The sequence below is a fragment of the Nyctereutes procyonoides genome, unplaced genomic scaffold, assembly GCF_905146905.1.
Source record: "Nyctereutes procyonoides isolate TBG_1078 unplaced genomic scaffold, NYPRO_anot_genome, whole genome shotgun sequence".
Taxonomy (NCBI): Eukaryota; Metazoa; Chordata; class Mammalia; order Carnivora; family Canidae; genus Nyctereutes; species Nyctereutes procyonoides.
This window is the reverse complement of record NW_026575046.1, coordinates 60,260,511-60,287,282: the sequence shown is the minus strand read 5'-3', so window position 1 is coordinate 60,287,282 and position 26,772 is coordinate 60,260,511. Positions and strand designations below refer to the sequence as shown.

The 26,772-nt window shown below is 46.0% G+C and overlaps 1 protein-coding gene and 1 non-coding gene across 4 annotated transcripts; one reads left to right on the top strand and one right to left on the bottom strand.

The window, feature by feature from the left end:
* Positions 1-2,342: 2,342 nt before the first annotated feature.
* RPS24 (ribosomal protein S24) lies at positions 2,343-8,598 on the top strand. 3 transcript variants are annotated; one of them, XM_055325789.1, is made up of 6 exons: positions 2,347-2,435; positions 3,955-4,020; positions 4,112-4,321; positions 4,956-5,066; positions 8,089-8,110; positions 8,510-8,598. In XM_055325789.1, exons 1-5 carry the CDS (start codon positions 2,433-2,435, stop codon positions 8,089-8,091), a joined length of 393 nt encoding a protein of 130 aa, XP_055181764.1. In that variant the 5' UTR covers positions 2,347-2,432; the 3' UTR covers positions 8,092-8,110; positions 8,510-8,598. The 3 variants fall into 3 exon arrangements, with proteins under 3 accessions (XP_055181762.1, XP_055181764.1, XP_055181763.1); XM_055325787.1 differs by lacking the exons at positions 8,089-8,110; positions 8,510-8,598 and adding an exon at positions 5,193-8,082 and having other exon boundaries at positions 2,343-2,435; XM_055325788.1 differs by lacking the exon at positions 8,089-8,110 and having other exon boundaries at positions 2,349-2,435.
* Positions 8,599-19,412: 10,814 nt separating this feature from the next.
* On the bottom strand, positions 19,413-19,519 carry LOC129510053 (U6 spliceosomal RNA). The gene has a single exon (XR_008664495.1). It is a non-coding gene; the product is annotated as a U6 spliceosomal RNA (small nuclear RNA).
* Between the last annotated feature and the right edge of the window lie 7,253 nt (positions 19,520-26,772).

Below are 26,772 nucleotides of genomic sequence, written 5' to 3'. Positions count from 1 at the left end.
AGCAAAGGAAACAAGATGAGGGGAAAACAGGAACTAAAGATCATTTATGAACTGAGGAAACACACTGCTTGCCCATAGTCTGTGCCAGCCTGTGGGAGGGGATCCTAGTGTGACATCTCAGCACATGGGACTGCCAAGGAAACCACCACTGTAGGATTTAGTGCTGCAGAGCCTGAAACTTCTTTTTTTTTTTTCTAGATTTTATTTATTTATTCATGAGAGATACAGAGAGAGGCAGAGACCCAGGCAGAGGGAGAAGCAGGCTCCATGCAGGGAGCCCAATGCAGGACTGGATCCCAGGTCTCCAGGATCACGCCCTGGGCTGAAGGCCATGGTGCTAAACCGCTGAGCCACCTGGGCTGCCCAAGCCTGAAACACCTTGACTATTTGCAAGAAACTCCAGATACAACCCAACCAAGTGATTCAACACCTTTGTTTTAATAATTTTTTAAAAAGATTTTATTTACCTTTTTCACACAGAGAGCATACAAGCAGGGGGGGTGGCAGGCATAGGGAGAGGAAGATGCAGGCTCTCCGCCGAGCAGGGAGCCTGATGCAGAGCTCGGTCTCAGGACCCCGGGATCATGATCTGAGCTGAAGGCAGATACTTAACCTGCTTAACCAACTGAGCCACTCAGGAGCCCCCTTTTTTGTTTTAAGAAGGAATGCTAAAAAAAAAAAAGAAGGAATGATATTCAGGGACACCTGGATGGCTCAGGTCGAGTTTTGGGGATCCTGGGATCGAGTCCTGCATTGGGCTCCCGCAGGAAGCCTGCTTCTTCTTCTGCCTATGTCTCTCTCTCATGAATTTAAAAATTAAAAAAAAAAAAAAATCTTAAAAAACGGGGGGGGGATGGGCAGCCCTGGTGGCCTAGTGGTTTAGTGCCTGCTTTGGGCCCAGGGGTTGCTCCTAGTCCCCTGTCCTGCTCCCTGCATGCAGCCTGCTTCTCCCTCTGCCTGTGTCTCTGCCTCTCTCTCCCTCTCTCTGTCTCTCGTGAATAAATAAATAAAATCTTAAAAAAAAAAAGTGGGGAGGATGCTGTTCAGACTCCATGGATCCTCACTAGCAAAAACACAAATGTAGCAAACACAAAAAAGCAAAGCAAATCTGACTTTACTCATTTCAGCAGTTCATCCCTTAAAATCCGGTTGGAATAACATAGACCGTACTAGGCTAACAAGATTTGATGAGTGATTTTTATCATGCAGAGATCAAAAACAAAAGTTCTGGAACAACCATGCCCTCCCTGGGTGCCACCACCTAAAAGTTGGGTGACTTTGGGAAGGGTATTTAGCCTCCCTGGGTCTTAGCTACCTCCAAGTCATAAAAGGGGGTGTCTAATAAGTACCCTACTTCTTATTGTTGGAGGGAAGGTCAAATGGCCCAAATGAATGTGAAGGCCATTAATAGGCGTATAGCAGTCACGAAATGAATATTAACTGTTACTATTCTGAAAAATGTAGGAAAGCTGTCCTCAAAGCCGGTACCCTCGTCTCCTCGTCCACACTGACCTTTAGAAAGTCCTTTTCCTAGTGTATCTCTCTCTCTTTTTTAAAGATCTTTAAATTTTATTTATTCCTGACACACACACACACACACACACACACACACACACACACACACAGATAGAGAGAGGCAGAGACACAGGCAGAGGGAGAAGCAGGCTCCGTGCTGGGAGCCCGATGCGGGACTCGATCCTCTGACCCGGGGGTCACGACCTGAGCTGAGAGCAGATGCTCAGCCACTGAGCCCCCCAGGTGCCCTCCTGATGTCCCTTTTTGAACACGCAGGTATGTTCTTTATTTCTGTATGACCACGTCCCTTTAAACAACTAACAAATTCATGGAGCAAACAGAAAAAAAAGGTCTTTTTTTTTTTTTTTTTTTTGGTTTTAAGGCCTAAGATTTTTCAGAAAAGCACAGAGTTTTTTTCTTTTCTTTGAGTTTATTTTCAATCCAGAAAAATCCCTGGAGAATCTCAGAAAAACGACACTTAGAAATGAGCTAAAAGGGTCCGTCTTCGGGTATTTGAAACCACCAAGTTCTGAGCTGGGTTCCCGCAGTTTCCTGCGCTAGAACAAGAGGACGCTGGGCGCCAGGATCTCCCGCGACGGCCTCCAGCTTTACGAACCGTTTCACTCGCACTGAGACGATTTAAGCGGCAGTTCGCTTCACCGTGATTCCCGGTACCGTAAATCCAAGACCATGCATCAAACTAAAATTGAAGATGCGCTTGCGTCGGTCAAGTCGGCCGAAGAGCCAGGGGGCGGGCCTCGGGCACTTTTAATACGGCACCGGCGGGGCCACCCCCGCGGGCCTGGCCACGCCCCCACGCCGGCGACGCTCGGGGTCCTTCCGTACGCATTGATATGATTGGACGGCGCCAAGCGGCTCTCTTTTCCTCCCCGGCTGCTTGAAGCTCGGCCGCCATCATGGTGAGTCTCCACAGACCCGTGCCACCATCCGGAGGGGATCCGAGCCATCCTTGGTCCCCGGGTCCTGCCGTGGCTGCCACGGCCGCCCGAAGCCCCGTCGCCCGTTTCCGGCTGTGTCTGACGGACGCTGGTCGCCGGGAGCCCCGGAGCCGTCGGCGGGGAGTCCAGGCTGCGCCGCCGCCCCAGACGCGCTGGGCTTCGGAGGCCGGGGCCCGGGGACTGCGGGAGCGCCCGCCGCGTTCGTCGGCGTCGCCGAGCCGCGCGGGTGGGGCGGGAGAGGCGGCGTGGCGGGGGGGATGGCCGCCCGGCCGGGGAAGCGGAGCCCGTTTGCGTGTGCTAAGGCCTCGTCCGCCGGATGGGACGTCTTGTGGGGGGGGGGACACGGGGGTCCTGGGAGGGCTTAGGTCGGGCCCCGTCCGCGCCGGTTCCTGGTTCGACCTTACGTGCGAGTCCCCCCCCCCCCCTCCCGCGGCCTTCTCCTGAGAGGACCGCGGTTCCAGTCAGCTTCCTCAGCTGCGGTTTTCCAAACCGACATGGAGATCTAGCAGCCAGTCGTTGCCACGAAAAAAGCCTCTCTTTCGGGTAAAGTTTCTATTCTGAGTGTAAGCGTGCTGCGTGCCCACGTTCCCCGGGCGGTTACCTGTGTAGAAGGCGGGGGGGGGGTTCCGGTGGGGTGTGACGGGCAGTTCACGTGCAGGTAGTGGCGGCGTGTGTCACTTTTGTGCAGCACGTTACGAGCGCGTTTGAGAGGATGGAAGTTTGCACGAGTCCAAGGAGTTTTACTCCACAGAAACGGTTATTGTGTGAAGGTGGTGGCGGCGGTTTTTTTTTTTTTTTTTAATTCTTTTTGTGTGTGTGTGTGTCCCTCAAGGAGACATTTATTCATGAGACACAGGCAGAGGGAGAAGCAAGCGCCCTGCGCGGAGCCCGATTGTGGGACTGGATCCCAGATCCCCCCGGGTCACGACCTGAGCTGAAGGGAGATGCTCAACCCCTGAGCCACCCAGGTGTCCCCTCTGGAGACATTTGCAATCACATCTGGAGAGTTGGGGGGGGTGCCCCTGGCCTCTAGTAGTTAGAGACCCAGGGTGCTACCAAACATCCTAAAACGCACAGGACAGTCCCCACAGGGAACTAGCAGGACCAAAGTAGTGTTGAAATCGAGAAGCCCTGCCTCAAAGTGATTCCCATAGCAAAGTGAAGTAAGATTCCAGAAAGCTGTGGGGTGGGTTCTCTTGGTACTGACTGCTACACGAGTCCTAGGAATTAGGCCCTCGGTGGTTTTTTTTTTTTTTTCCTTTTCATTAAAAGTATTCCCGCCACTACTAGCTCATGTGGCTCTTGCACATTTGAAATGTGGCTCCTGCACCGGTGGAATTGCATATTAAATGTGACTTAACGTGAATCATCCACATGTGGCCAGTGGGTGCCCACTGGCAGTTCTAGGTCTTGGAAGATCTCCGCTGGGTCCTGGAAGGGGGAGTGCTATTATTAACTAGTGCGTTTTGTATGTTTTCAGAATGACACAGTAACTATCCGGACCAGGAAGTTCATGACCAACCGACTGCTTCAGCGGAAACAGATGGTAAGGAAGGGTACATCAGAGTTTCATTGTTTTTTGCTTTAAAAGAAACATTTTTAAATAATGAACACTAAAATTTGTTACTACTTTTTAGGTCATTGATGTTCTTCACCCCGGGAAAGCAACAGTACCTAAGACAGAAATTCGGGAAAAACTAGCCAAAATGTACAAGACCACACCAGATGTCATATTTGTATTTGGATTCAGAACCCATTTTGGTGGTGGCAAGACAACTGGCTTTGGCATGATTTATGATTCCTTGGATTATGCAAAGAAAAATGAACCCAAACATAGACTTGCAAGAGTAGGTATTCTTGTTTGTTCAACAGCTGCTGAAGACTGAATTTTTCTTTTTTTTTTTTCTTTTAAAGATTTTATTTGTTCACTAGAGATGCACAGAGGCAGAGAAGCAGGCTGCATGCAGGGAGCCCGATGTAGGACTCTATCCCAGGGCTCCAGGATCATGCCCTGGGCCGAAGGCAGGCACTAAACCGCTGAGCCACCCAGGGATTGAATTTTTCAATAGCACTGTGTTGTGGGTGCAGCGGAATGAGCAACAGTGAGCAGTCTGGGGAGGGATGACCCTCAGACCTAAGGAACTAAAGGAGTTAAGAGAGGAGGTTCTTTGATAAATGTACACATAGAGCACAGCACTTGAATAATGGGTTCTGCAGCTTTTGAGGAGGTGGCATTTGAGCTGAGTCTAGAAGGGCAAATAATGTAGTACTTGGGGAGATAGGAGCTGGGAATGGGATGAGTGAGTTTGGAGAGGTTGAGGAGGTTCTTTGATAAATGTACAGATAGAGTACAGCACTTGAATAATGGGCTCTGCAGCTTTTGAGGAGGTGCTGCCTGACTTGGTCATAGCCCCTACCAGATTAGTTAATGCTGAATTGATGCTTGCAAGTCACTTAATAAGGTACGCCCTTCTCCTTTAGCATGGCCTGTATGAGAAGAAAAAGACTTCAAGAAAACAGCGCAAAGAACGTAAAAACAGAATGAAGAAAGTCAGGGGGACTGCAAAAGCCAACGTTGGTGCTGGCAAAAAGGTATTGTTCATCAAGGAGGATACAGAGATGTCAGTTGCTGGTCTTTAGTTTCTAGAAAGGAGGGATTTATTTCCTTAATAACCTCTTTTTAATGTTTTTTCTTTTCCCACTTCTTCTGGATTACAGAAGGTAACGTGTTTTGAGACGCTACATGATGTAGTATCTTAACACTTCACTAGATTAGCTTTGCCCACCCTTTGTCAGCTCACAGATCAGCACAATACAGGGGCCACATCGGTTCAGTGATCCTGGTGGGCTCGTTGCATGCCCTGTCAGGAAGTTTCCATTTTACTGCTGATTGGTTTGGACTGTAAAAAGGGAAGCAGGTCTACTTTCCTGAGATTAAATTTACTTGCATAAAATGGATAACTGGTTTAAGAAGCAGTTGAATCAATGTGGCCCATGTTTTCCTGGCATGCTGGAGAGGCAGCTGAGATCTCACTTGCTTTCCTCTCCAGTTAGCCAAGACAAGTGATTTTAATGATAAGCAGCTTTTTACCAGCTTTGCTAGCTAACTGTAAATAATAGTTGAATGGAATTAAGGTGTTGGGTTGTTAAATTAACAAATAATCAAGTGTTCTGTGAACTTTTTTTTTTTTTTTTTTTGCCTTTTCCCTCTACTTGGATTTCTTGTTCATCAGAAATGAAGTGTCTAGCAGGTACTGAGATTGTGAGCACGGTGTGGGGATGCATCACCTTCACTGAGTTTGCTTTGATGCTTTTGCATGTTGGCTTTCAGACAACAAAAATTTTACATAGTATGATCTCTAATTTAAATGCTGTGTTTTAAAATGGTATATTATGAGGAAGGGAGAGAAGGTTTTAATTACATTTGTTTTGGAAACTAAAAAATGCATGTTGAAAAGTGACCTGGTGGAGGAAGATGGGTACTAAGTAGGCACCTTAGAACTTGTATTTGGGAAACGCTGTGTCCCAGAGTTTCGTACCCAGGGAAGCTTTAGTTAACACAGGGCTTGGATCCTCTCATTTTTGTCATCAGCAGTCTTCTTCCCTTGGGGACCCTGGGACTGGAACATTTTTTGGCAGCTCTGGTAATAAACTGGTCTGAGAAAACTGGCAAAGCCTCTTATTCAGGAACCGACTCAAAGCTGCCTTTTACTGTTACATTGCTTTTTACGGATTCCTAATTTTTCGTCTGATGTCTGTCTCTTAATGAAAAAAATTCCAACGTAATTGTATATTCATATCAAAGCCTTTGATAAATATGTTTTTTCCACACGTTTTTGGTTGGAATGGTCCACTATGCCATATTAAACACGGTTTTGCACACTTGAGCAGCTTAAATCGGCTTGTGAGGTGGGCCTGGAGGGGGTTGGGGTAGTAGGTTTTTGAAGCACTGGTCCCTGCCCCTGTGTGCTTCCTGTAACAGTGACTCCCCTGCCAAGCAGCAAAGCTGGTAGACCTGCCCAGGCCTCTAACCACATTGTCTTTCCAGCCATGGAGTTAGAGCAGTGGATGAACTGCCAGAGGAACTATTTGCTGCTTAGAACTGTTGCCTGTTTTGAGGCTTATACTATCAACAGAAGTTGCCAAGATTGCAAAAAGATTCAGTCGGTGGACTGATCTAGATCTGAAGGACATTTAACTCATTCTTGTCTTCATTCAGCCTTTGAACCCCGTGTGTTAGTGCTCAGCGGTGACGTGCAGAAGGGGTCCCCATGGGGACCTGAGCCATCACTATCCCTGCTTCAGGTTGCACTGGTGCATTTTACTAGTATAGCTCTGGAAAAGTGGTGGGGAAATGAATGTGTAAATAAGCGTATGTGTTCTTTGGTTCAAACTAGCCAGGCTTACTAATATTACTTAAAGTTATTAGAAAGTGTGTGCGCACATACATGCACAAGCGTGGGGGAAGAGCAAGAGGAAAGGGATAAGCAAGGACCCTGCTTGGAGCCACTGCAGGGACTGGATCCTAGGACCCTGGGATCATGAACTGAGCTGAAGGTAGACGGTTAACCAACTGAGCCACCCAGGGGCCCACTGATGTTACTTTTAATTGTTTTTGTTTGGATGTCGGAATTGGTATGTGCTCTTACCTTTTGGGTACAGATTTTTAAAGACTTAGAGAGCACGCGCGCTGGTTGGGATGAGGGGAGAGAGCACAAGAGAGCAGACTCCCCACTGAGCCAGTGAGCCTGATGCAGGGCTCCTGGATCATGATCTGAGCCGAAGATAGACGCTTAACTAACAGCCATCCAGGTGCCCCTACGATAGAGTTGTTTTAAATTAGAGAATAGTTTTTTTTTTTCTCTCTTTTTTAGATTTATTTATTCATGAGAGAGGCAGAGACATAGAGGGAAAAGCAGGCTCCATGCAGGGAGCCTAATATGGGACTTGATCCTGGGATTCCAGGATCACATCCTGGGCTGAAGGCAGACGCTTAACTGCTGAGCCACCCAGGTGTCCCTAAATTAAGGAAATAGTCTTGTGTTTGAAGAATATATGAAGCATTTTCATTTCAGCCCAGTTCTGCCTTTTTAACTAATTTGCACTACTTTTGGTGGCAGTGAACAGTAGCTTTTAAAGTATTGAGCTGAGACAGGTTTTAAAAGACTTGTTTGATCCTTTAGAACTCTTTTCTTTGAGGTAAAATTAGATTCTATTGTGGGATGGTTCCTAGGTCTGTTGATGGTGCTTATGTGCCTAGCATCATGTTACTGAGCAGAGCAGGAAGGCTGAGGCTCAGGTATGTGTACTTCATGTATGTGTAGGCAGTGGCAGCCTGGAATGGCATTGCTGTTGGCATGATCTCTTCATTGTGAAATCATGCCATTTTGTTTACACGTAAGAACCATAGTGATTACATGAGGTTTTTAGAATTGGGAAGCATAAAAATGAGTGTGTCTAAGGAGTGCTCTGTACACAATTAAAAAGAAAAGTTATTAAGGTATCTGATTGCATGCATGAAAATGCAGATTATTTTGGAGTTTGAAAAGGGACTATTAATGAAATGTTTGTTTTCCTTCTTCCCTCCTTTCTCCCTACCCTGCCACTGATTCAGTGAGCTGGAGATTGGACAACAGGTATAATTCAAGCTTTTCATGTGGATCATTAGGCTTTACTGATAACAGTAATATAAAAGTCTAGAGCATGTGAAATGGTTTCGTTTTTCTGTGTTTTTCTTTGCATGTGAAATAGTTTTAGAAGTTGATTTACAAATGCTTTCAAGATTCGTGGCTTTTTAAATACTGATTGTGACGTTTTGTTTTTAAGACTAATATTTAACTGTTTTATTTCTAATGTGAATGTTTGCAAGTTTTATTTCTTGATGCTTTCATTGTGTTATCACAGATTTTAGGTTAATAATACTTGTTCTGCATGAGTGTGATTAATTTTGGAGTTTGCTGAAGATTTTGAACTTAAAAATTTTTAAGAGTTTTAAAAGTGGTTAACTAACTAAATTTTTCTTTTTTGTTTCACAGAAGGAGTAAAGATTCTGCAGTGGCTTTATCTGTGGTGATTGTGCAGATTTTTTTCATGAGAGGATTAATAAACTAAGAACGTTAATGTGTCTGGTTGTTTGAAATGCATTTGAAGTTTACTGGGACTGTTATGAGATTACTCTGCTATTAGAGCAGATTTAGATTGCTGCCCCTAAGTTCACCTGTTCCAGTATGCTTTTAGTGAAAAACTTGGTATGATTGTCATTCCCTTCAATAGCACAAAGATGTGGGTGTAGGGTATCGGTACCATGAGAACATATCGGGCCAGTCTAGTGTGATTTGCCATCAGTCTAGTTGGTCAGTCTCTGAAAGGCACACTTGAAATCTGAATTCCTTTTGGTCTTCCTAGAACCTACCATTGTTCTTTTTTTTTTTAAATTTTTATTTATTTATGATAGTCACACAGAGAGAGAGACAGAGACATAAGCAGAGGGAGAAGCAGGCTCCATGCAGGGAGCCCGTACCATTGTTCTTATTACTGAAAAATTATTTGCTGATCTCATTAGAGAATTACTAGATCATATTTTCATCACTTTATGAAGTATATAGCATCTGCCAAAATCATCTGCACTGTAGCTTTGTGCTTGAGGGTGAATGGTGTGTTATGAGTAGGGAATTTGAAAGAAGCTAATGAATATTTAGATGTAGTGTAGAATTGTTTGGTAAATCTGTACATGCTTTTGGTAAACATGGAGGGTTATGTAGTGTCACTTTTTCTTTGCCGATGCCAGTTCTGAGTTTGGCTTTTTTAGGCGTCCAAGATTGAGGACTTGAGCTGTGGGTTATCCGTCAGTTGTGTGGCCTTAAGAGATTTGAAGAACAGCTGTTTTAGGGTTACTGTGAGGGTTGGGTACCTTTTGTGATAGGGTAGGAAGTGTAGGAGTTGGGGGGGCTTGGGTATTTGGAATGGGGTGTAGAGATACTAATGGCTTAAGGGCTTGGGATGCTATTTTTCTCTGAAGTTGGGTATAGAATTGGTTTGCACCTTATGTGGGTCCATCTGGGATTCAAGCTTATAAATATTGTTAGGAACCCTATAAGTGGGTGGAAAGCACCAGAGAAACCTCAGGAGGTGGTAAAGGAGTGAAAGACCTGCTTGGTTGAGTAGGCGGAGGGATTTGGGAAGCAAGAATTGTGGTAGCAGAAGGCATGAAAGGGTACTGGAAGGAATGGTGGTGTGTTTCAGAGAACATGGTAAAAGGCCTTTCCTGAAGAAGGACCTGCAGACCCAGGGGCAAGGATGTTAGGCTGGACCTGCTGACTGAGGCCTGCTCATGTTGCGTATAGTTGTTCTGCATGGAGTTAAGGTCAGACCGTGCTTTTGGGTTTTTTGGAGCCCATGGTCCTGTGGGTTCCTTTGCTGGGTCGAAGGCATAAGCCTGGGTATAAGTACTGGCAGGAGAGTGAAGGAGTGAGGGATTCAGGAATGCCAAGTGTCAGTTTTCACCAAAACAGCTAACAGGTGATGTGTAGTGGATTTTAAACTAGCCGTGCAGAGGTCATTTGTGCCTGGTGGCAAATGTAGAGACGGGGTTCCTGTGGCAGCGAGAGGGAGGTAGCGGAGAACTGGTGAGCAGCAAGGTGCTGAAGAGAAGGGAGAGCACCTGGGCTGGCCCGGGAGGGGGCACCAGGTGAACTGGAGCTGGGAGAGGTGAGTAAGCCAGCGGTCAGTGGTTGAAAAGTTCAGGAGCACAGCTAGTGGAAGCAAACTGAAGGGTGGGTAGCTTTCATAATGAGGTGCTGAGACTGATAAAGAGGGCACAGCTGCTGGGAGCCTGAGTGGAGGTGAAGGTTGATAGTCACAAGATGAAGCTTTTCTGTTGGGATGTGCTCAGGGAGGGCAGAGTTGGCAGTCATTCGGCCAGCGGAGCCTCTGGGGAAGGGAGTTAAGACTAACTCTGGCCCAGCTTGGTTTTCTAGAGGAGCTTCCTGGGCTGGACTAGTGCAGAAGTCCCTGCTAGTCTTGTCTGTGAGCTCTTTCACAGGCACAACATTTTGAAACTGGACAGATTATATGCAAAGATAGATTTCCAGCCTCTTGAAAACCCAGGCACCAACAGCACTTCACTTACCTGTGCAATGGTAGTTGGCAAGTCCACTCTGGCCTCCAGCACGGCCTTTGCTCTGTAGCTAGGTTGCACCCTTTACCTGTTCTCTGGTTTTGTTTCCCTTCTGTAGTATCCTTCCATTTAGTCCAGGGGTGTCTGGGCAAGTCACTTGGTGAACTGATAGGTTAACTGGTTAAGTTGAAGAGTACTGAGTGCATGCACAAGGCGGGGCATGGGGGGGCACGGGAGGCAAAGGGAGAGGGAGAGAATCTTAAGCAGACTCCTTGCTGAGTGAGGAGCTCAACAGATCATGACCTGAGCGCAAAACCAGGAGTTGGACCTCCCAACTGACAGAGGTTGCCCATGTGTTAACTTTCTCTTTAAATTAGAAGGGGGACCTGCTCTGCTGACCTGACTCAAAAGGCTATTTTGAGGCTCAAATGATGTGACATCTGTGAGAACAGTTTGGGAACTGCAGTGCTAAGCAATGTGTGATAAGAGGGAAGGACTTCCAGGAACTTTTAAGTTGTGGGTAGTATGTGCTCTCGAACTTGAAGATTCTTAGAGATCCAACGTTGTCAGCCCTGACAGTAACCAGACCATGCTCTGCTGTCAACAGTTTTTCAAAGAGCTTTTGTAAAAATGCACAGTTGACTTAACTAAGAGCACCTTCCTTTTCTTCAATTTGGCTCTGGTGAGAGGCTGTGGCTTTCTGAGGGGTAGCAGGGATCTTTGAAGAGTGGTGAAAAGAAGCTAGAGGTGATTCTGAAGGGGGTGGTTTTCCAGTCCCCAGTGAATGCTGGGGTGCTTGGGTGCTTATCGCTGCACCCAGGTTCCATTTTTAGCCAGCTGTGTGTGTCCAAGCAGTCAGCTTTTTACCAGTGCTTTGCTCTTCCTTTCTTTGTTCCCTGGCAAGTTACTTTGGGTTCTTAAAAGACAGCATCTTAATAGGTCATACTTTTGGAACTAAGGCAAGTGCTGTTCTGATTCTCTATAACATTTATCTCCTTTAACCTGTACAATAACCCTAAGCAGCAGATCTTGCTGGACCCAAGAGGAGCGTTAGAGCAGTTAAGAACTGCCAGTAGTGGAGCTGGGAGTAGGGCACAGTATCGGACTCCAGAGTCTTACTGCTGTGCCTTTATTCAGTCGAATACTAATTGAGCAGCTGTTGTCTGCAGGACGTGTATGGGTTAAAGGTGAAAAAGGCTCCTGATTCGTATAAGCACTATGCTCAACAAGGTGCCTATTGCCATGGGGTAATTGAAGTGATAGAATGCTAACTGAATTCCCTGTTGACTGAGCTGCTGTACACCCTGGTCCCTGTGGAGGAGAGGTGAATGAAGAAACTGTTCCTTCACTCAAAGCTCAGGAGGTTAAACAACTCCCCATAGTCTCATGGCCTGGTTTCTCACTGTGAAGCAGCAGACAGTGCATAATTGTGTTAAATTACATGATAGGCATCCAAAGGTGAGAGAATCTGCAGGATGACTAGGTCTTGCAAGGTTTATGACGGAATACTGTTAATGGACAGTCTGATCCAGGTGCACAGGAGCAGGGTTTTCTGTTCTAGGGCTTTGAAAGCCAGAAAAGAGCACAGGGAGGTGGGGACAAGTAGTAGCTGTGGGGTGAAGTGAGCCCAGTCCTTCTGCTGGGGTACAAGTGGGGATGAGTTGGGAGCAGAGTGCTTGTAGGTGAGTGTAAGATCCTGTGGTGACTTTAGTGGCTTCCAGCAGTTTTGCACAATGCATTTCTGGTCCCAGAAACTCCATTTCAAAAATAGGCTTCAGGTTGGCTCTCAGGGCACAGAGGAGGTATGATGCTTGATACTCATTAGCGCTGGCAAAGCCCTGAGTTGTAGAGCTCTGTAGTGTGGGTCCAGGGTGTGAACACACCTCTACACTTTGATTTGTCCTTCCCCACCCACTACCCATTGACCTGGTAGGCCAGATATGGAAGTGAGATCCCCCACGATAACTCTACGGTCTGGCTGGGGGTTAGGGTTCAAGTGAGGTTCTGAGGGAAATGAGACTAGAGAGGCCAGCAGGGAGCAGGTTACAGAGGATCTTGTATGCCAGGCTAAGGGTTTTTCTTGTTCAATATTTTGGTTAAATAAGAACTGCTTGATTGAGTGTCCTTGTCACATGCTGAATTCTTCTGCATGGGGGATACTTAAGCTGTTGGACTGTTCATCATGCATGTTGGAGAGGGGATTTGTGCCGCAGGCTAGGGGTTGAAGAGATGGCATCCACAACGTCTGGCTTGATGGAAAAGGACTAGACCAGAATCCAGAGACCTGGTTTCTTTGGATTCTCGCTCAGCCTCTAGCCACCTGGGGCTATGGAAGGCAAAGGAGTTTTCTGAGCCTCCATTTCTCTGTGTGTAGTTGAGATACAGGGCTGGATATGAGTAGTTCCCAAACTTGGCACCTGGGGCCTTGTTAAGAATACATAAGTCCAGACCTCCTGCCCATTTTCTGAACCAGCATCTGAAGTGACAAATTTGTAGATGCTCCTCCTAGTGAACTGCATGAGGGGTATATTGGACTCCTAGGTCCCTTCTGCTTCTGAGAACTGTTGAGTAGGCAAAATGGTCCCTGTCCTCAAGAAGCTGGCAGCTAAAGAGTAATACTACTATTGCTACTGCTGAGTAATGTCAGAACTGACATTTGTTTTCTGCCAGAAAGCCTGTTACAGGAATTCTAAGTTTTCCCAGCTATCTGAAAGTAGAGTGATCCTGTGAAACCTTTCAGATCCTGAGAAGGTGTAAAGTGAAGAACAAAATTATCCGCTTTAAAAAAGATTTTATTTATTCATTCATGATAGACATTGGGGGGGGGGGCGTGCAGTAGCAGAAACACAGGCAGAGGGAGAAGCAGACTCCATGTGGGGAGCCCGACACGGGACTCGATCCCAGGACTCTAAGATCGCGCCCTGGGTCAAAGGCAGGTGCTAAACCGCTGAACCACCCAGGGATCCCCAAAGTTAAGTTTATATGGGAAAATTTTGAGTGTTCTCAGACCAGAAAATGGCCTCTCAGACTTAGGACACATCTTAAGGACCCATCTTGCTAATGGATGCACGAAGTACACTGAGATAAAGCATGGGTGCTCAACCCTGTTCACAGCTATGGCATCTTGATGCTGAGTGTATTTTGGGGCCAGGGGTTTGGTGGTGCCTCTCGTTCCTCAGGGAGTATTGCAAAACAAACTCAATGCTATTTTTGCCTTTTTTCTGCAAAAGTGAAAATCCTCTGGATTTCTTTTGTTTAGCAAAAACGGGAGCTAATGTAGGTTTTTTGAGGGTTAACTGTGTATCTCATTTACCCTTTATTCTGTGAGGGAACTAATATCCACATTTTATAGATGAGACAGGCTCAAAGAGCTTAAGCAACTTGATCAAAGTTACATAGCTTTGACATTGTATGATAGGCCTGGGGACATTTGTGGAACATCTCCAAGAGCTGGAATTTGTGCTGAGCCTTGATTGGTGCAGAGAGATTAGCGAAGGCAATGGTCTGAACAGGCTGTATCAGCATCACTGGAGAACTTGTTCTAAATGTGAAATCTTTTGGCCCCACCCCAGAACTACTGAGTCAGAAATCTTTGGCCCCACCCAGAGCTACTGAATCAGAAATCTTTGGCCCCACCCAGAGCTACTGAATCAGAAATCTTTGGCCCACCTCAGAACTACTGAATCAGAAACTCGGTAGGTTCCCAGCAAACTGTTTTAACGAGTCCTCAAGGCCATTCTGATTGCAGGCTGAAGTTTGAGAAACAGAGTTAGGGAAAGGGGAGGACATTACTGGGGTCAGCTGTGGAGACTAGGATGGGTGTAGATAGGGACACTTCCAAACACTGGCCTTTCCCTTCCGTTGAATGAAGAAGTCTGATGAGCCACGCAAACTCCCACGAGGGGGCACTGTGGGCACAGGTTTGGATGCTGCCTGCTTTATTGTCCTGGCTGCTATCCTTGCGGAAGCATGAAAAAAGCTTGATGCCACATCAACTGGAGAGGTCACTCTTTCTTCTCGGAGAAGGTCTAATGGGGGTGGTAATCTTGTTTATAGGATTCGGCCCTCGTAGGGAAGCTGAACCTGCAGGGCTTTCTGCTGTTCACATGCGCATGGCGATGTCTAGCCATCCGTGCTGCAGTGTCTCTGCAGATCTAGTGCAAATAACAGTCCTTTGTAAGCTGTTCCAGCCACGGGGCTTGCGATTTCTTTGGGAAAAAGAATACTCAAACCCTTAGTGGCCAGATTCTGGTTCACTGTTCTCCCCATAGGGCATCGCCTCCAACCAGTTCTTGATTGGTTTGGGTGGGGTGCCAGAGTACTGGGTCCTGAGACCTGTCTTCAAGCTTTAGCTCCCTCTCAACTGTACTTCCTGACCTCAGGCAAGTCCCTTTTCTCCTCTGGGCCTCAGTTCCCTACTCTGCAGATGAGGGAGTGGCGCTGAGATTGGTGGCTTTCAGCCCCTTTCACAACATTATGCCCTGGGGAATTGAGATGGACTTGTCCTACTCAAGGAACTTGCATTGCAGGGCAGCTGTTAAGCCCTGCTGTAAAACATCCATCTCCTGTATCCATTTAAATAAGCCTTGCCGGGGACTTGATGCAAGGCAGTAAGGTGGAACTTATCAAATTGGATTTTTTAAAAAGTAGAGATCTCTAGACATTAAGGATTTGCTATAGATTTCTATTCTGCGTTTCTTGGAAAGATTTACATCCTGTTGTCAGCTGCAGTGTGTACTCTGAATATACATTGCCTCAGAGGGAGGGGCTGGGACAGTGGAAGGGGCTTCAGCATTCACCTCATTAATCCAGGGACTGGCATACTTCAGCTCACTGTGCTGAGCTGCTGTGCCGGGGCAGTTAGTTCCTGGAATTGTGTTTTTGGAGGGCTGTAGACATGCACATCACAGAGACGTGGGGGGAGTCAAGAGGCTCTGGGTCTAGCCCTCTGCTGGCTCCCATTCTCTACGATGATATTCAGAGAGCTTGGTTAGAAATTGTCTGACTCCTATGCAAACACCATTGAACTGCAGTTCTTGTTGGTGGAGGAAAGGTGTAAACAAGATGAATCTTTCCCCAGGCTTTCTTGGAGAAAGAAACTTCTTTAGTTGATCTGGCACCTCCATTTTGTAGGCAGAAAGCGCTGCATTTTCTTCTGTTCATGAATGAGGCCATGGAGGCACAGAGTGACTGTCCCCAAGTCCCACAGCTCATCAGTGGTGGCCAGAGGACTGAGCTTGGGCCTTTTCACCTTCAGCTCACTCCCCTCCCAACAGCAGAATGAGCTGTTGCTACTCAGGAGTCATTTCTTTCTCCTCTAAGGAAAAGAAAAATTCCCCTCTTAGGTGGTTCCCACTTCCCCATTTTATTGAGATGCTGACATCTAGCATAGGATTAGTTTAAGGTGTACAGCACTATATTTGATATATATATGTATATTGTGAAGTGATCACCACAATGAGTCGAGCTAAAATCCTTCACCTCCAGTTTATAAGTTTTCTTTTTCTTGTGATGAGAACTTTTAAGACCCCTCTTACTAATTTTCAATTACACATTACAGTATTGTTAATTATAGTCTCCATGCTGTCTATGACATCCCCAGGGCGTATTTCTTTTATAACTGGAAGTTTATACCTTTTGACTACCTTCACCAGTTTCCTCTACTCCCTACCCCTGCCTCTGGCAACCACCAATCTGTTTCATTTCTGTGAGTTTTGGGTTTTTTTTTTTTAGATTCCACATATAAGTGAGATCATACAGTATTTTCTGGCTCTAATGTCACCATTGTCCCCTCAAGCTCCATCCATGTTGTCACAAATGGCAAGATTTCTTTTTTAAATGGCTGAATAACATTCCACTGTGTATGTGTATTGTGTCTTCCACACTTTCTTTATCCATTCATCTCTCTATGGACACTAGGTTATTCCCATCTTAGTTACTATAAATAATGCTGCAGTGGACATGGGTATGCAGATACTGCTTCAAGAAAGTAATTTCATTTCCTTTGGTTGCATACCCAGGAATGGGAGTGCTGGATCATAGGTTAGTTCTATTTTTAGTTTTTGAAGGAACCTCCATACTTTTTTCCAGAGTGGCTGCACCAATTTGCATTCCCACCAGGAGTGCACAGAGTTCCCTTTTCTCCACATCCTTGCCAACACTTTACCTCTTGTTTTTTTGATGATAGCCATCCTGTGAGGTGATCTGTCATTATGATTTGGTTTTGATTTGCATTTCCTTGGTGATTAGTGAGTTGAACACCTTTTCATGTATTGGCCATTTATATGTCTTTTGGAAGAGTGTCTATTCAGTTCCTTTGTCCATTTTTAAATTGGATTTTTTTCTTTCTTTCTTTTTTTTTTTTTTTTTTTTTTTTTTTGCTGTTGAGTTGTATGAGTTCTTTATATATTTTGGACATTAACCTTATCCAATATGTGGTTTGTAAATATTTTCTCCCACCCCATAGGTTGTTCATAGCTGGGCAGAGCTTTTTTTTTTTTTTTAAGACTTTATTTATTCATTCATGAGAGACAGAGAGAGGCAGAGACATAGAGGGAGAAGTAGGCTAGGCTCCCCGAGGGGAGCCCCGTGCGGGACTTGATCCTCAGACCAGGGACCATACCCCAGCCAAAGGCAGATGCTCAACCACTGAGCCAGGCGTCCCATGGGCAGAGCTTTTTAATTTGATATAGTTGAACTTCTTTATTTTTGCTTTTGTTGCTTTTGCTTTTGGTGTCAAGTCCAAAAAATCATTGTCAAGACCATTGTTGAGGAGCTTATGTACCCCCTATGTTTTCTTCTAGGAATTTTATGGTTTCAAGTCGTAGCATCAAATCTTTAATTCATTTTGAATTGATTTTTGTATAAGTGCATAGTGTAAGAGGCCCAGTTTTATTCTTTTGCAAGTGGCTGTCTAATTTTCTCAAGACCATTTTCCTATCTTTAAGGTTACAAAGCCCTGCAGTGTTGTCTGGGGCACTTTTCCATGCTGTTCATCTTGTTGCCCTCTGCTGTCTTGCAGAGTATCACTGGTACACAAGTGTTCCCTGAGAAGCTAAGAGTTGAGATGTCTACTACTGCTGCTCCCTGAGCTGGTTTTGTCTTTGATTTAGATGGTGTATAGGTAAGAGGCCTTCAGCTGCAAAACACCGAGAGCTCCACTTAAACTGCCTTGAACAATGAGGACATTTATTTGCTTACATAAGGAGCCATCTAGATGCAGAGAAGTGTTCAAGGTTGATTGATGCAGCAGATCAACAGTGTCATGAAGACCTAGACATTTCCTCTGCTTTGTTATTCACAGTGTTGGCTCCATTCTGTAAATGGTTGCCAATTATGGTGGGGGTATTCCTGGTCAGTGGGAAGCTCTCCTCTGCAGGTGGTGCTTCAAGAATCCAGGCTCCTCCTATTTAGTGCATTTGTCATCTTTGGGGCCTCATGGTCACCTGCATCTGCCTGGCAGAATGGGGAAAAGGTGGAGGAGAGGCAGTCATTCTCCACAAAGTCCTGACCAGAAGCCACCCCCGTCATCTTTGTTCCTGTTGTATTGGCTGGGACTCAGTCTCCTGGCACACCTAATTGCAAGAGGGCTGGGAAATGTAGGCTAGCGCTAGCCTGGGCAAAAGTGGGGAGAATGGTTTTAGGGGACAACTATCAGTCTCTGCCATGTCAGGAAGAAGAAAATGGATGCTTCATGGGGACTCTGAGCAGAAGCCTCTCAAGCAAAAGGAATTTGCTGGAAAGCTAAGAGGTGTTTAACAAATCATGGTGTAGGCAGTGCTGGTGGCCTCCCTGGGATGGAGACTGGGAAAGTATTCCAGTACAAATCAGCCCTTCCCTCCTCCTGCCTTCCCCTTCTTTGAGTCCACTCCTGCTCTCTCTTGGCAGGCAGCTTTTTATGCTCTCCTGCCTTTCTCACAGCTGGCCTTCCCATTGTTTCCCATGCCAGGCAACCAGCACCATTAATTAGACCCTGTATCTTACTTACCCCTTCCCAGGAATGTGACACTGATTGGCGCAAGTCAGGATAGGGGTCTCTCCCTGGTCCTGCCAGCTCATGGATCCCAGTCTCCACTTAACTGGGGCAGAAGGGAGCACTTGGCGAGAGGGGGTAAGGACAGAGGGCTCCTGATGTGTCCATAGCAGCCACCCCTCATGTTGCCAAGACTTCTGCTTTTTTTCTGCATCACTCTCAGACCACCCTATGTTGCCACTTAAAAAACAAAAACAAAAACCAACTTTCTTCTTAAAAACTTATTTATTCATAATTCATATACCATAGTAGTCATCCTTTTAAAGTGTATAATTTGGGAGCGCCGGTGGCTCAGCAGTTTAGAGCCACCTTCAGCCCAGGGTGTGATCCTGGGGACCCGGGATTGAGTCCCACATCGGGCGCTCTGCATGGAGCCTGCTTCTCCCTCTGCCTGTGTCTCTGCCTCTCTCTATCTCATGAATAAATGAATGAAATCTTAAAAAAAAAAATAAAGTGTATAATTCAGTGGGCTTCAGTATATTCACAGAATCTAGCACCTAATCACCACTACCTAGATTTTGAATACTTTCATCATGCCAGAAAGAAAACCTTGTGTTCCTCAGCAATCACTCACTGTTCCTCCCAGCCTCTAGTCCCCAACCCTGGGCAACCACTTCTCTACTTTCTCTCTTTTTAGATTTGCCTGATATGGACATTTTTCTTTCCTATAGATGGAATTATGTAATACATGATCTTTTGTGACTGGTTTTTTTTTTTTTTTCCCACAGCACAACTCTGTATTCCTAAAATTTGGTGGTATGATGAATGTCAACAAGACTTAACAACAACAAAAAATATGGAACGCTTCACGAATTTGCGTGTCATCCTTGCGCAGGGGCCATGCTAATCTTCTCTGTATCGTTCCAATTTTAGTATATGTGCTGCCGAAGCGAGCACTGTGACTGGTTCTTAACATGTTTTCAGGTTTCATATCGTAGCATGCGGCAGTACTTCATACCTTTTTAAAAACAAACACAGGTTTATTGAGATAATTTACATGCCTTATCAAGTGTACAACTCAGTTATTTTTAGTATATTCACAGAGAACATTTTCATTACTCCAAGAAAGAAATCTATTATCCATTAGCAATCTCAACCCATTCTCTCTCTTCTAGTCCCTGACAACTACTCATCTGCTTTAAAGTTTCTGTGGATGAGACTATTCTGGACATTTTATGTAAATGGAATCATGTGCATGATTTTGTGACTGGCTTCTCTCAGCATGATGTTCTCAAGGTTCACCCATGTGGTAGCATGTAGCAGTACTTCATTCTTTTTCATTGTCAGATACTAGTCCATTGGGTGGCTGTACTATATTTTGTCCTTTAGTTAAAGAACATTTGAGTTGTTTCTACTTTTTGGCTGTTATGAATAATTCTGGTGCTGTGGCCATGCACGTGCAAATTTTTGCGTGGACACACATTTTCATTTCTCTGGAGGTATACTTAGGAGTGGAATTGCTGGGTCACATGGTAATTCTGTGTTTAACATTTTGAGGTACTCCCAAACTGTTTTCCATAGAGGCAGCACCATTTTATATTCTTCCCAGCAGTGTATGAAAGTTCTAATTTTGGGGGATCCCTGGGTGGCTCAATGGTTTAGTGCTGCCTTCGGCCCAGAGTGTGATCCTGGAGTCCTGGGATCGAGTCCCACATCAGGCTCCCTGCATGGAGCCTGCTTCTCCCTCTGCCTGTGTCTCTCATGAATAAATAAAATCTTTAAAAGAAAGTTCTGATTTCTCTGTAAACTTGTCAGCACTTACTATTATCTGTACCTTTGACTTTAGCCATCCAAGTTGGTGTGAAGTGGTATCTCATTATGGTTCTGATTTGCATTTCCTAGTAACTAGTGGTGTTGAGCATCTTTTCATGTGCTTATCGGCTGTTTATATATATCTTTAGAAAGTCTTTAGCTCATTTTAAAATTGGATTGTCTTTTTATTACGGTAAGCGTTCCTCATGTATTCTAGATATAAGTCTTATCAGGTATATGGTTTACAAATATTTTTTCTCATTCTGTGGGTTGTCTCTTCACTTTCTTGATGGTATTCTTTATTATCCTTTTTAATTAAAATATTTTATTTTTAAGTAAACTCTACTCCCAACGAGGGTTTCAAACTTAAGACCCTGAGATCAAGAGCTGCCCGTTCTACTAACTGCACCAGCCAAGTGCTCCTTGATGGTACCTTTTAAAATGCAGATGCCTTACATTTTGATGGTTATCCATTTTTTTGTCACTTCTGCTTTTGCTGTTAAGTCTAACCATTGCTTAACCCAAAGGTCATGAAGATTTACTCCGATGGTTTCTTCTAAAAGTCTAATAGTTTTAGCTTTTCCATTTAGATCTGTGATCTATTTGGAGTTAATTTTTACAGATGGTGTGAGGTTGGGGCCTGACTTCATTCTTTCTCATGTGACTACTCATTTGTCCTAGCACCACTTGTTGAAAAGATTATTTTTTCCTCATAGAATTGTATGAGTTTCAGTCCACTGAAACTCCGTGGACTATGCTGTCACTTCCTGGGTTTTCTGTCCTTGGAAACTTCTATCAGGGGTTGTCCCATGAGACTTTGAATATAACAATAATGCCTTTTATTGAGTACTTACTATTGAGCGTGCTAGGCACGTTGTATATATTCTCTTGTGTCCTCACCAGACTTCTGCAAGGTGAACATTATTCTTCTCATCTCAGAGAGAAACAAATTGAAACTCAGGATTTTGGTCATTTGCTGAAGGTTGTTCAGTAAGTGGCAGAGCTGGGCCTTGAATTTACGTCAATCTTGTGTCCCAAGGCTGCGTTCATGTCTGTACTGTTGTTCTCTGCTCCCAGTAGGCCCACCCACCCAGCTTGGGTATCATTTCTGGGGTCCTTTGGGGCCATCACTAACCAGATATATGTGTGGCAGGGATGATGGCCTGAAACCTAAATGGAGATTATATGACTTCATGGTGTGATTTGGATGCTAAAAAAAAGCACAAATTGTTGCCTCCAGCTGCTCCATAGGAAGTAGGCACCTAGAGTGAAGTGAGTCCTCTTTTGCCCTGCCCTGTTGCACTGCTCCTTGGGGTTATGTTATTTTTGGAAGCTGTGAAGTGGAGCTTGTTCAGAAAAGAGTATTAGGATGGTAGCCTGCCTTCAAATGATGGCTTATGAGGCCCGTTTGAAAGGCCTGGAGGTATTTAGCTAGAAACGAGCAGAGATAGATAGGTTTTATTGGTCAAAGGCTATCATGTGGGAAAAGTGTGAGATTTGTCTGAGAGTGTGGAAAATATGGCACAATGGTTTGGCTGGACAGGAGGAAGTTTTTGAAACCCAGAGCTAATGGAAGAGGGCAGGAGCTGACTTGTGGAGTCATGACCTTGCTATATCACTGGTGGTGTCCAGGCAGAGTCTACCTGCTTACTTTATGGGATTGCTATAGAGGCTCTTTGGGCCTTCTGCAAGGTATAGACCTGGTGGATTTTTTAGGGTTTTCTTTTACCTCTAACGCCTGTATATTGGGGCTTCTGATTTTGTGGGGACTTCCTGTCCATACAGCTGGGATTGCTCCCAGCCCAGATCTGTCATGTCTCACTGATCCCGAGGGCTAAATTTGGAATTTAATAACAACACTTTGGATTTATGTAGCCCGTTTCCTTGGAGGCACTTCATCTGTTATCCCATTAATTCTCATAACATCCCTGGGCGGAAGGTGAGGGCGGGCGAGAGAGAAGGAGTCTTTGGCTTTTCAGCATCCTGAAGATGAGAGGAGATAGCCGGGTTCGGTGCAGGCCATGAAGCTGGGGACGTGGCCTGGATCACAGTCCCTCTGGCTGGTTCCCCACACAAACACCAGGTTCCCTACAGGACAAAGGATGTTTTGCCCCGGCAGGAAACTCACATCTTGTGCAGACTATATTGGTGATATGTTTCCAAGAAAGGTTTAAGATACACCTGTGGTGTGTGAGGCTCCAAGTCGACTCTGTCAGGAATGGGAATGGGTGGGCCTAGAGGTGAGAGGGAAGAAGACTGTTGTGTCCACCACTAACTGGCTTGCAGAGGGGAGGGTCCAGAGGCAGCAGGGAGGTTTCCTCAGGGGATTTGAGCTGAGGTATACCAGGGGCTATGAAGGATGAGCAGGGGTGGAAGGGAAGGGTGTGGTGCCCCAGGGGGAGGAGCTCTGCTCATGCCAGGGCAGGTTGGCTTTGGAATTCTTAACTACTTCAGACCATGTTGTTTGTTACTCCTACTTCTACCCAGGCTCTTCCACAGCCTTTCTATGTCCTTGCCCTTCAAGCCTTGGTGTCTGTACTCCAGACTGGCCCTTGGTGAATACCCCAGCCTGCCCTGGGAACACTCTTGGCTGGCTTCTGTTGCTGATCTTCCTGGGCCCAGGCGAGGGAGGGCACAGAAACTCAGGACCACAGACTGCAGATTGTTGCAGCTGGCAGGTCCCTTGCAAGTCATCAGGTACTATACTCTCCTCCCTTTTGCAGATGAGGCAATTGGGGCCTGGAATTGTAAATAGGTGAGGAAATTTTCAGGCAGAGAGAGGCAAGAGAAGGTGGGCGGGTTTGTAGAAGGTAGAAGAGCCAAGACTGGGGAGCATATAGAAATGTGGCCAGAAGGGTGGGAGGGGTTGGCCCATGCGGGGACTGTAGCAGATGTTTACAGGTTGGACTTTACTTAGAGGGCAGGGAGAAGCCACTGGAAGATTTTAGGCAGAAGACTGGTGCATCAGCTGTGCCTCTTACAAAGGGCACTGGCCAGAAAGCCTCTACTTTAAGTCCTGTGTCCAGTTCATCTACACATCTGGCTTTTCTTTCAAATGATCTATCCAGAACCTGTTTGTTTCTTACCACTTCTGTGGCCCCTGTGGTCCAAGCCTGCACATTTCTCACCTTGTTACTGCTGTGGCCTCTTCACCGCATGCCTGATTATACCTTCACCCCTTAGATTTATTCTCCACGCAGCAACTGGAGTGTGCTGTGAGGAGGAGAGTCAAATGAGGTCCTTCTTCTGTCCAGAACCCCCCCCCAGGGGCTGTCCATGTCACATAAAGAGATGCTAAAAGGCTCTCCATGATCCACATGACCTGTGACCTGGCCTCCCATCACCCTCCCAGCTGCTAGCTCTGCTCCTCCAGCCTATCAGCCCTGTTACTGCTCCAGGACCTTTGCACATGTTATCCCCTCAGCCTGGACCACACTTGCCCCAGCCAACCTTGTGGGTCATTCATGTTCTCCCTTTCATCCGGTCTTCGTTCAAGTAGTTACCTTCTCTGAGATGCCTTCTCTGACCACTTTATCAAAGATTGTAGCCTTCCTCAAGTTTTCTTTCTGGCTTTGATGTTTTCTCCTCAGTGTGCACTTCTATTGTTTTCTCATTTCTTGACTCTATTCTGTCTAGAAAGGAAGCTTCATTAAGGCAGGGGTTTTGTGTGTGTGTGTCTTCACAAAAAAATTTTTTTTTATATGTACATCATTGCTATAACCCCTGTGACTAGACCAATGCCTGGTACCCAGCAGGATAGGTACATACTTGCCGAGTGACTGACTGACTGTCTGAATGGTGGCTGTTTAGGGAGCACACTGGTCTCAGGGGTGGGACTGGAGTGGAGTAGGGAAACCAGCTGGGAGGCTGTAGCAGAATTTGACAGGAGATGATGGGGGCTCTTGGGTGTACAAACACCAAGGTTTAGGTGCTCTTCCCCTCACTATAATGCATGAACTGCCAGTTGGGAAGCGCTTTTAGGTTTAATTTGTCCGATTCCCTTTTTGACAGTGTGGGGAAACTGAGGCCCGCGAAAGGAATTCCCCAGCCTTCCTGTCTTCCAGACAATATTTTATTAAAGAACTCTGATCTCTGGGAGAGGGGAGCCCTCTCAGGTTGTGTGGCTGCGGGTGCTGTTAGTGTACTCAGTGGCAGGCTGAGGGCCGTCATGGGAATTTGACACCTGCGATGTGCTTTTCTCAGTGGTTACCTTGGGGTTGATAAATAGGTATAAGATGGCTCCTGCCCCAGCACTGCTAGTTTGGTTGGAAGCTGAGATGCTTGCTAGCTGTTCATCTAGGAGGATCTTCTAGTCACCTCTCCAGCCATCCATTTTATCTCCCTGCCACTCTCTCCATTTGTTTTTCTTGGGGGCGGGTAGGTCTTGACTGGTCTAAGCTAATAAAAGTATGGCGTTGGCTCCTGGCCTAGTAATGGCTTGGTGATGGGCAGTGACCCAGACCTAAACTGATCAGTGTACGGAACTGCCCCTGGCTAAAGCAGCGGATTGAGGTTAGGCCAATTGCAGTTGGTGGGAAGGCTTCCCCTTGATGGCTGGGAAGAGATCGCTCCTGCTCCACGTGATGTGATGTGAGGATGTGAGGCTTAGAACCACTGTACACATTTCATTACCATGAAGAAAGCCAGCTAGAGGACATAGTTGGGATTTGGAGCAGGCCAGAGCCCTGCTCAAACCTACCTGAAGCACCTGTTGTCCTGGACTCTAGTTATGGAGGCTAATGAATGCTGTCTCTTATTTAAGGTATTTTGAATTGGCTCTTCTGTCTTGGTCATTGAAGAAAGCCTGACATTTGGGTGGATAGGCAGTGACAAGGAGGCATGAATGGGGTTGGTGAGCCTGGTGTGGCTTTGACTAGGAGCATGCTCCACAGCCTTGTCCATGTCCTGGCCCCCCTGAGAAGCCTATCCCATAGTCTTGGAGGGCAGGTGCCAAGGAGATGCCAGCTTGTGCTGTCTGCATAGTTTCTAGCATGATTGGGACCATGGGGAGATGGCTGTCTTTTTATAGGGTTACTGGTTTTTTTGCTCCTCTTCTGTGGACATGGACACATACCCTTTGGGGAGGGTCTCCCTCAGAGGGGAAGGTACTGGTTCCACCTTGCTAGGGTTCTGCACACTTGTCCATCTGGTGTCTTGTGAATGCTTGCTGGACCACAGGTGGCTCCTTTCATCTCCACACACGGAGTCCTTTACCTTTTGTTTGCTCCTGTAGGCTGTTGACCAACAGGCTCCTTCCTGGAATATTTCTAACTTACTAAGGAAACCAATTTTGTTCAAGTATGCTTAGCGAGATATTAAATAATTTGTGATGAAGTATCCTATATGCTTCTTTATTAATGTGATAATTGTATCTTGTGGCAGATCTGATAACTTCTAATTCAAAGTAGTGATCAAGAGCATAAAGGACATTTTGAGTTCTGCAACATCTGTGGTATTATATGAAAATATTTCTGTTGGTGACACAATTATTGGAACTCATCAGGCTGTTGAGGTTTGTTGTTTATATTCATGATGGAGAAAAGTTAGAAGTTAGTGAAATAAAGATGTCTTTTTTTTCCCCATCCAAGTTCATGTCCTCCCCTCCCGCCCTACCCCACATGGATGCCATGGGAGATGTCTGCGGGCCCCAAGTTAGGAACCAGAGTGACAGTTGTTGTTGTTTTAAGAAAACCCTTAAACACACATACTCTCACTGTCACACACACACATTGTGTGGATGTATGTACCTACACACCTACTGGGATTTTTATACCTTCGCGGTTACAGAGGATACCTCGTACCTCTCCAGATGAACCTGTTGTGCACATGCACACACATGCACACCTGCAGGCACACCAAGAGAGACACTGCATCCATGGGCACATGCACACACATACAACCAGTACATGGGGCCATATGTATACACCCCTCCACAAAAGTTTACACACAGGCTCATACATATGCTCATGCACATCTTGTATCCAGAGCCTTCTGTATAAATGTGCACAATCCTAAACTCCAGGCTGAGTGGGCAGAGCTGTGGGGCCTGGCATGACTGCTGCATGTCAGCCCTGCACAGGCAGAGGAGGTCAGGCTCATGCCATCTGGATGCTGCTGCGTAGCCCCCAGGCGCCAAGGAGGCCCAATCTAGGGGGATGAGAATTCTGCTAATCCTCTCTCCTAAGGTGTAAATCAAGGAGCCAGGAGGCCTTCAGAGTCTCCTCTCTTTCCTTTATGAAATCCTAATCTGCCCCCAAAGGGTGATGGGGATTTGGTTGATGTCACTGTGCCACCGCCACGAGTGGGCTCGACCGAGCCTGTGGGGGCAGTGGGCCAGTGGGCCCAGTACAGTGCAGGGGTGTCCTCAAAGGGAAGCATTCTTCATTGGTAATGAACAT

Bases quoted from the DNA above. Each gene is read 5' to 3' on its own strand.
- RPS24 (XM_055325787.1), top strand. The intron at 4,021-4,111 runs GTAAGGAAGGGT...ACTACTTTTTAG, and splicing joins TGCTTCAGCGGAAACAGATG to GTCATTGATGTTCTTCACCC. The intron at 4,322-4,955 runs GTAGGTATTCTT...CTTCTCCTTTAG, and splicing joins CCAAACATAGACTTGCAAGA to CATGGCCTGTATGAGAAGAA.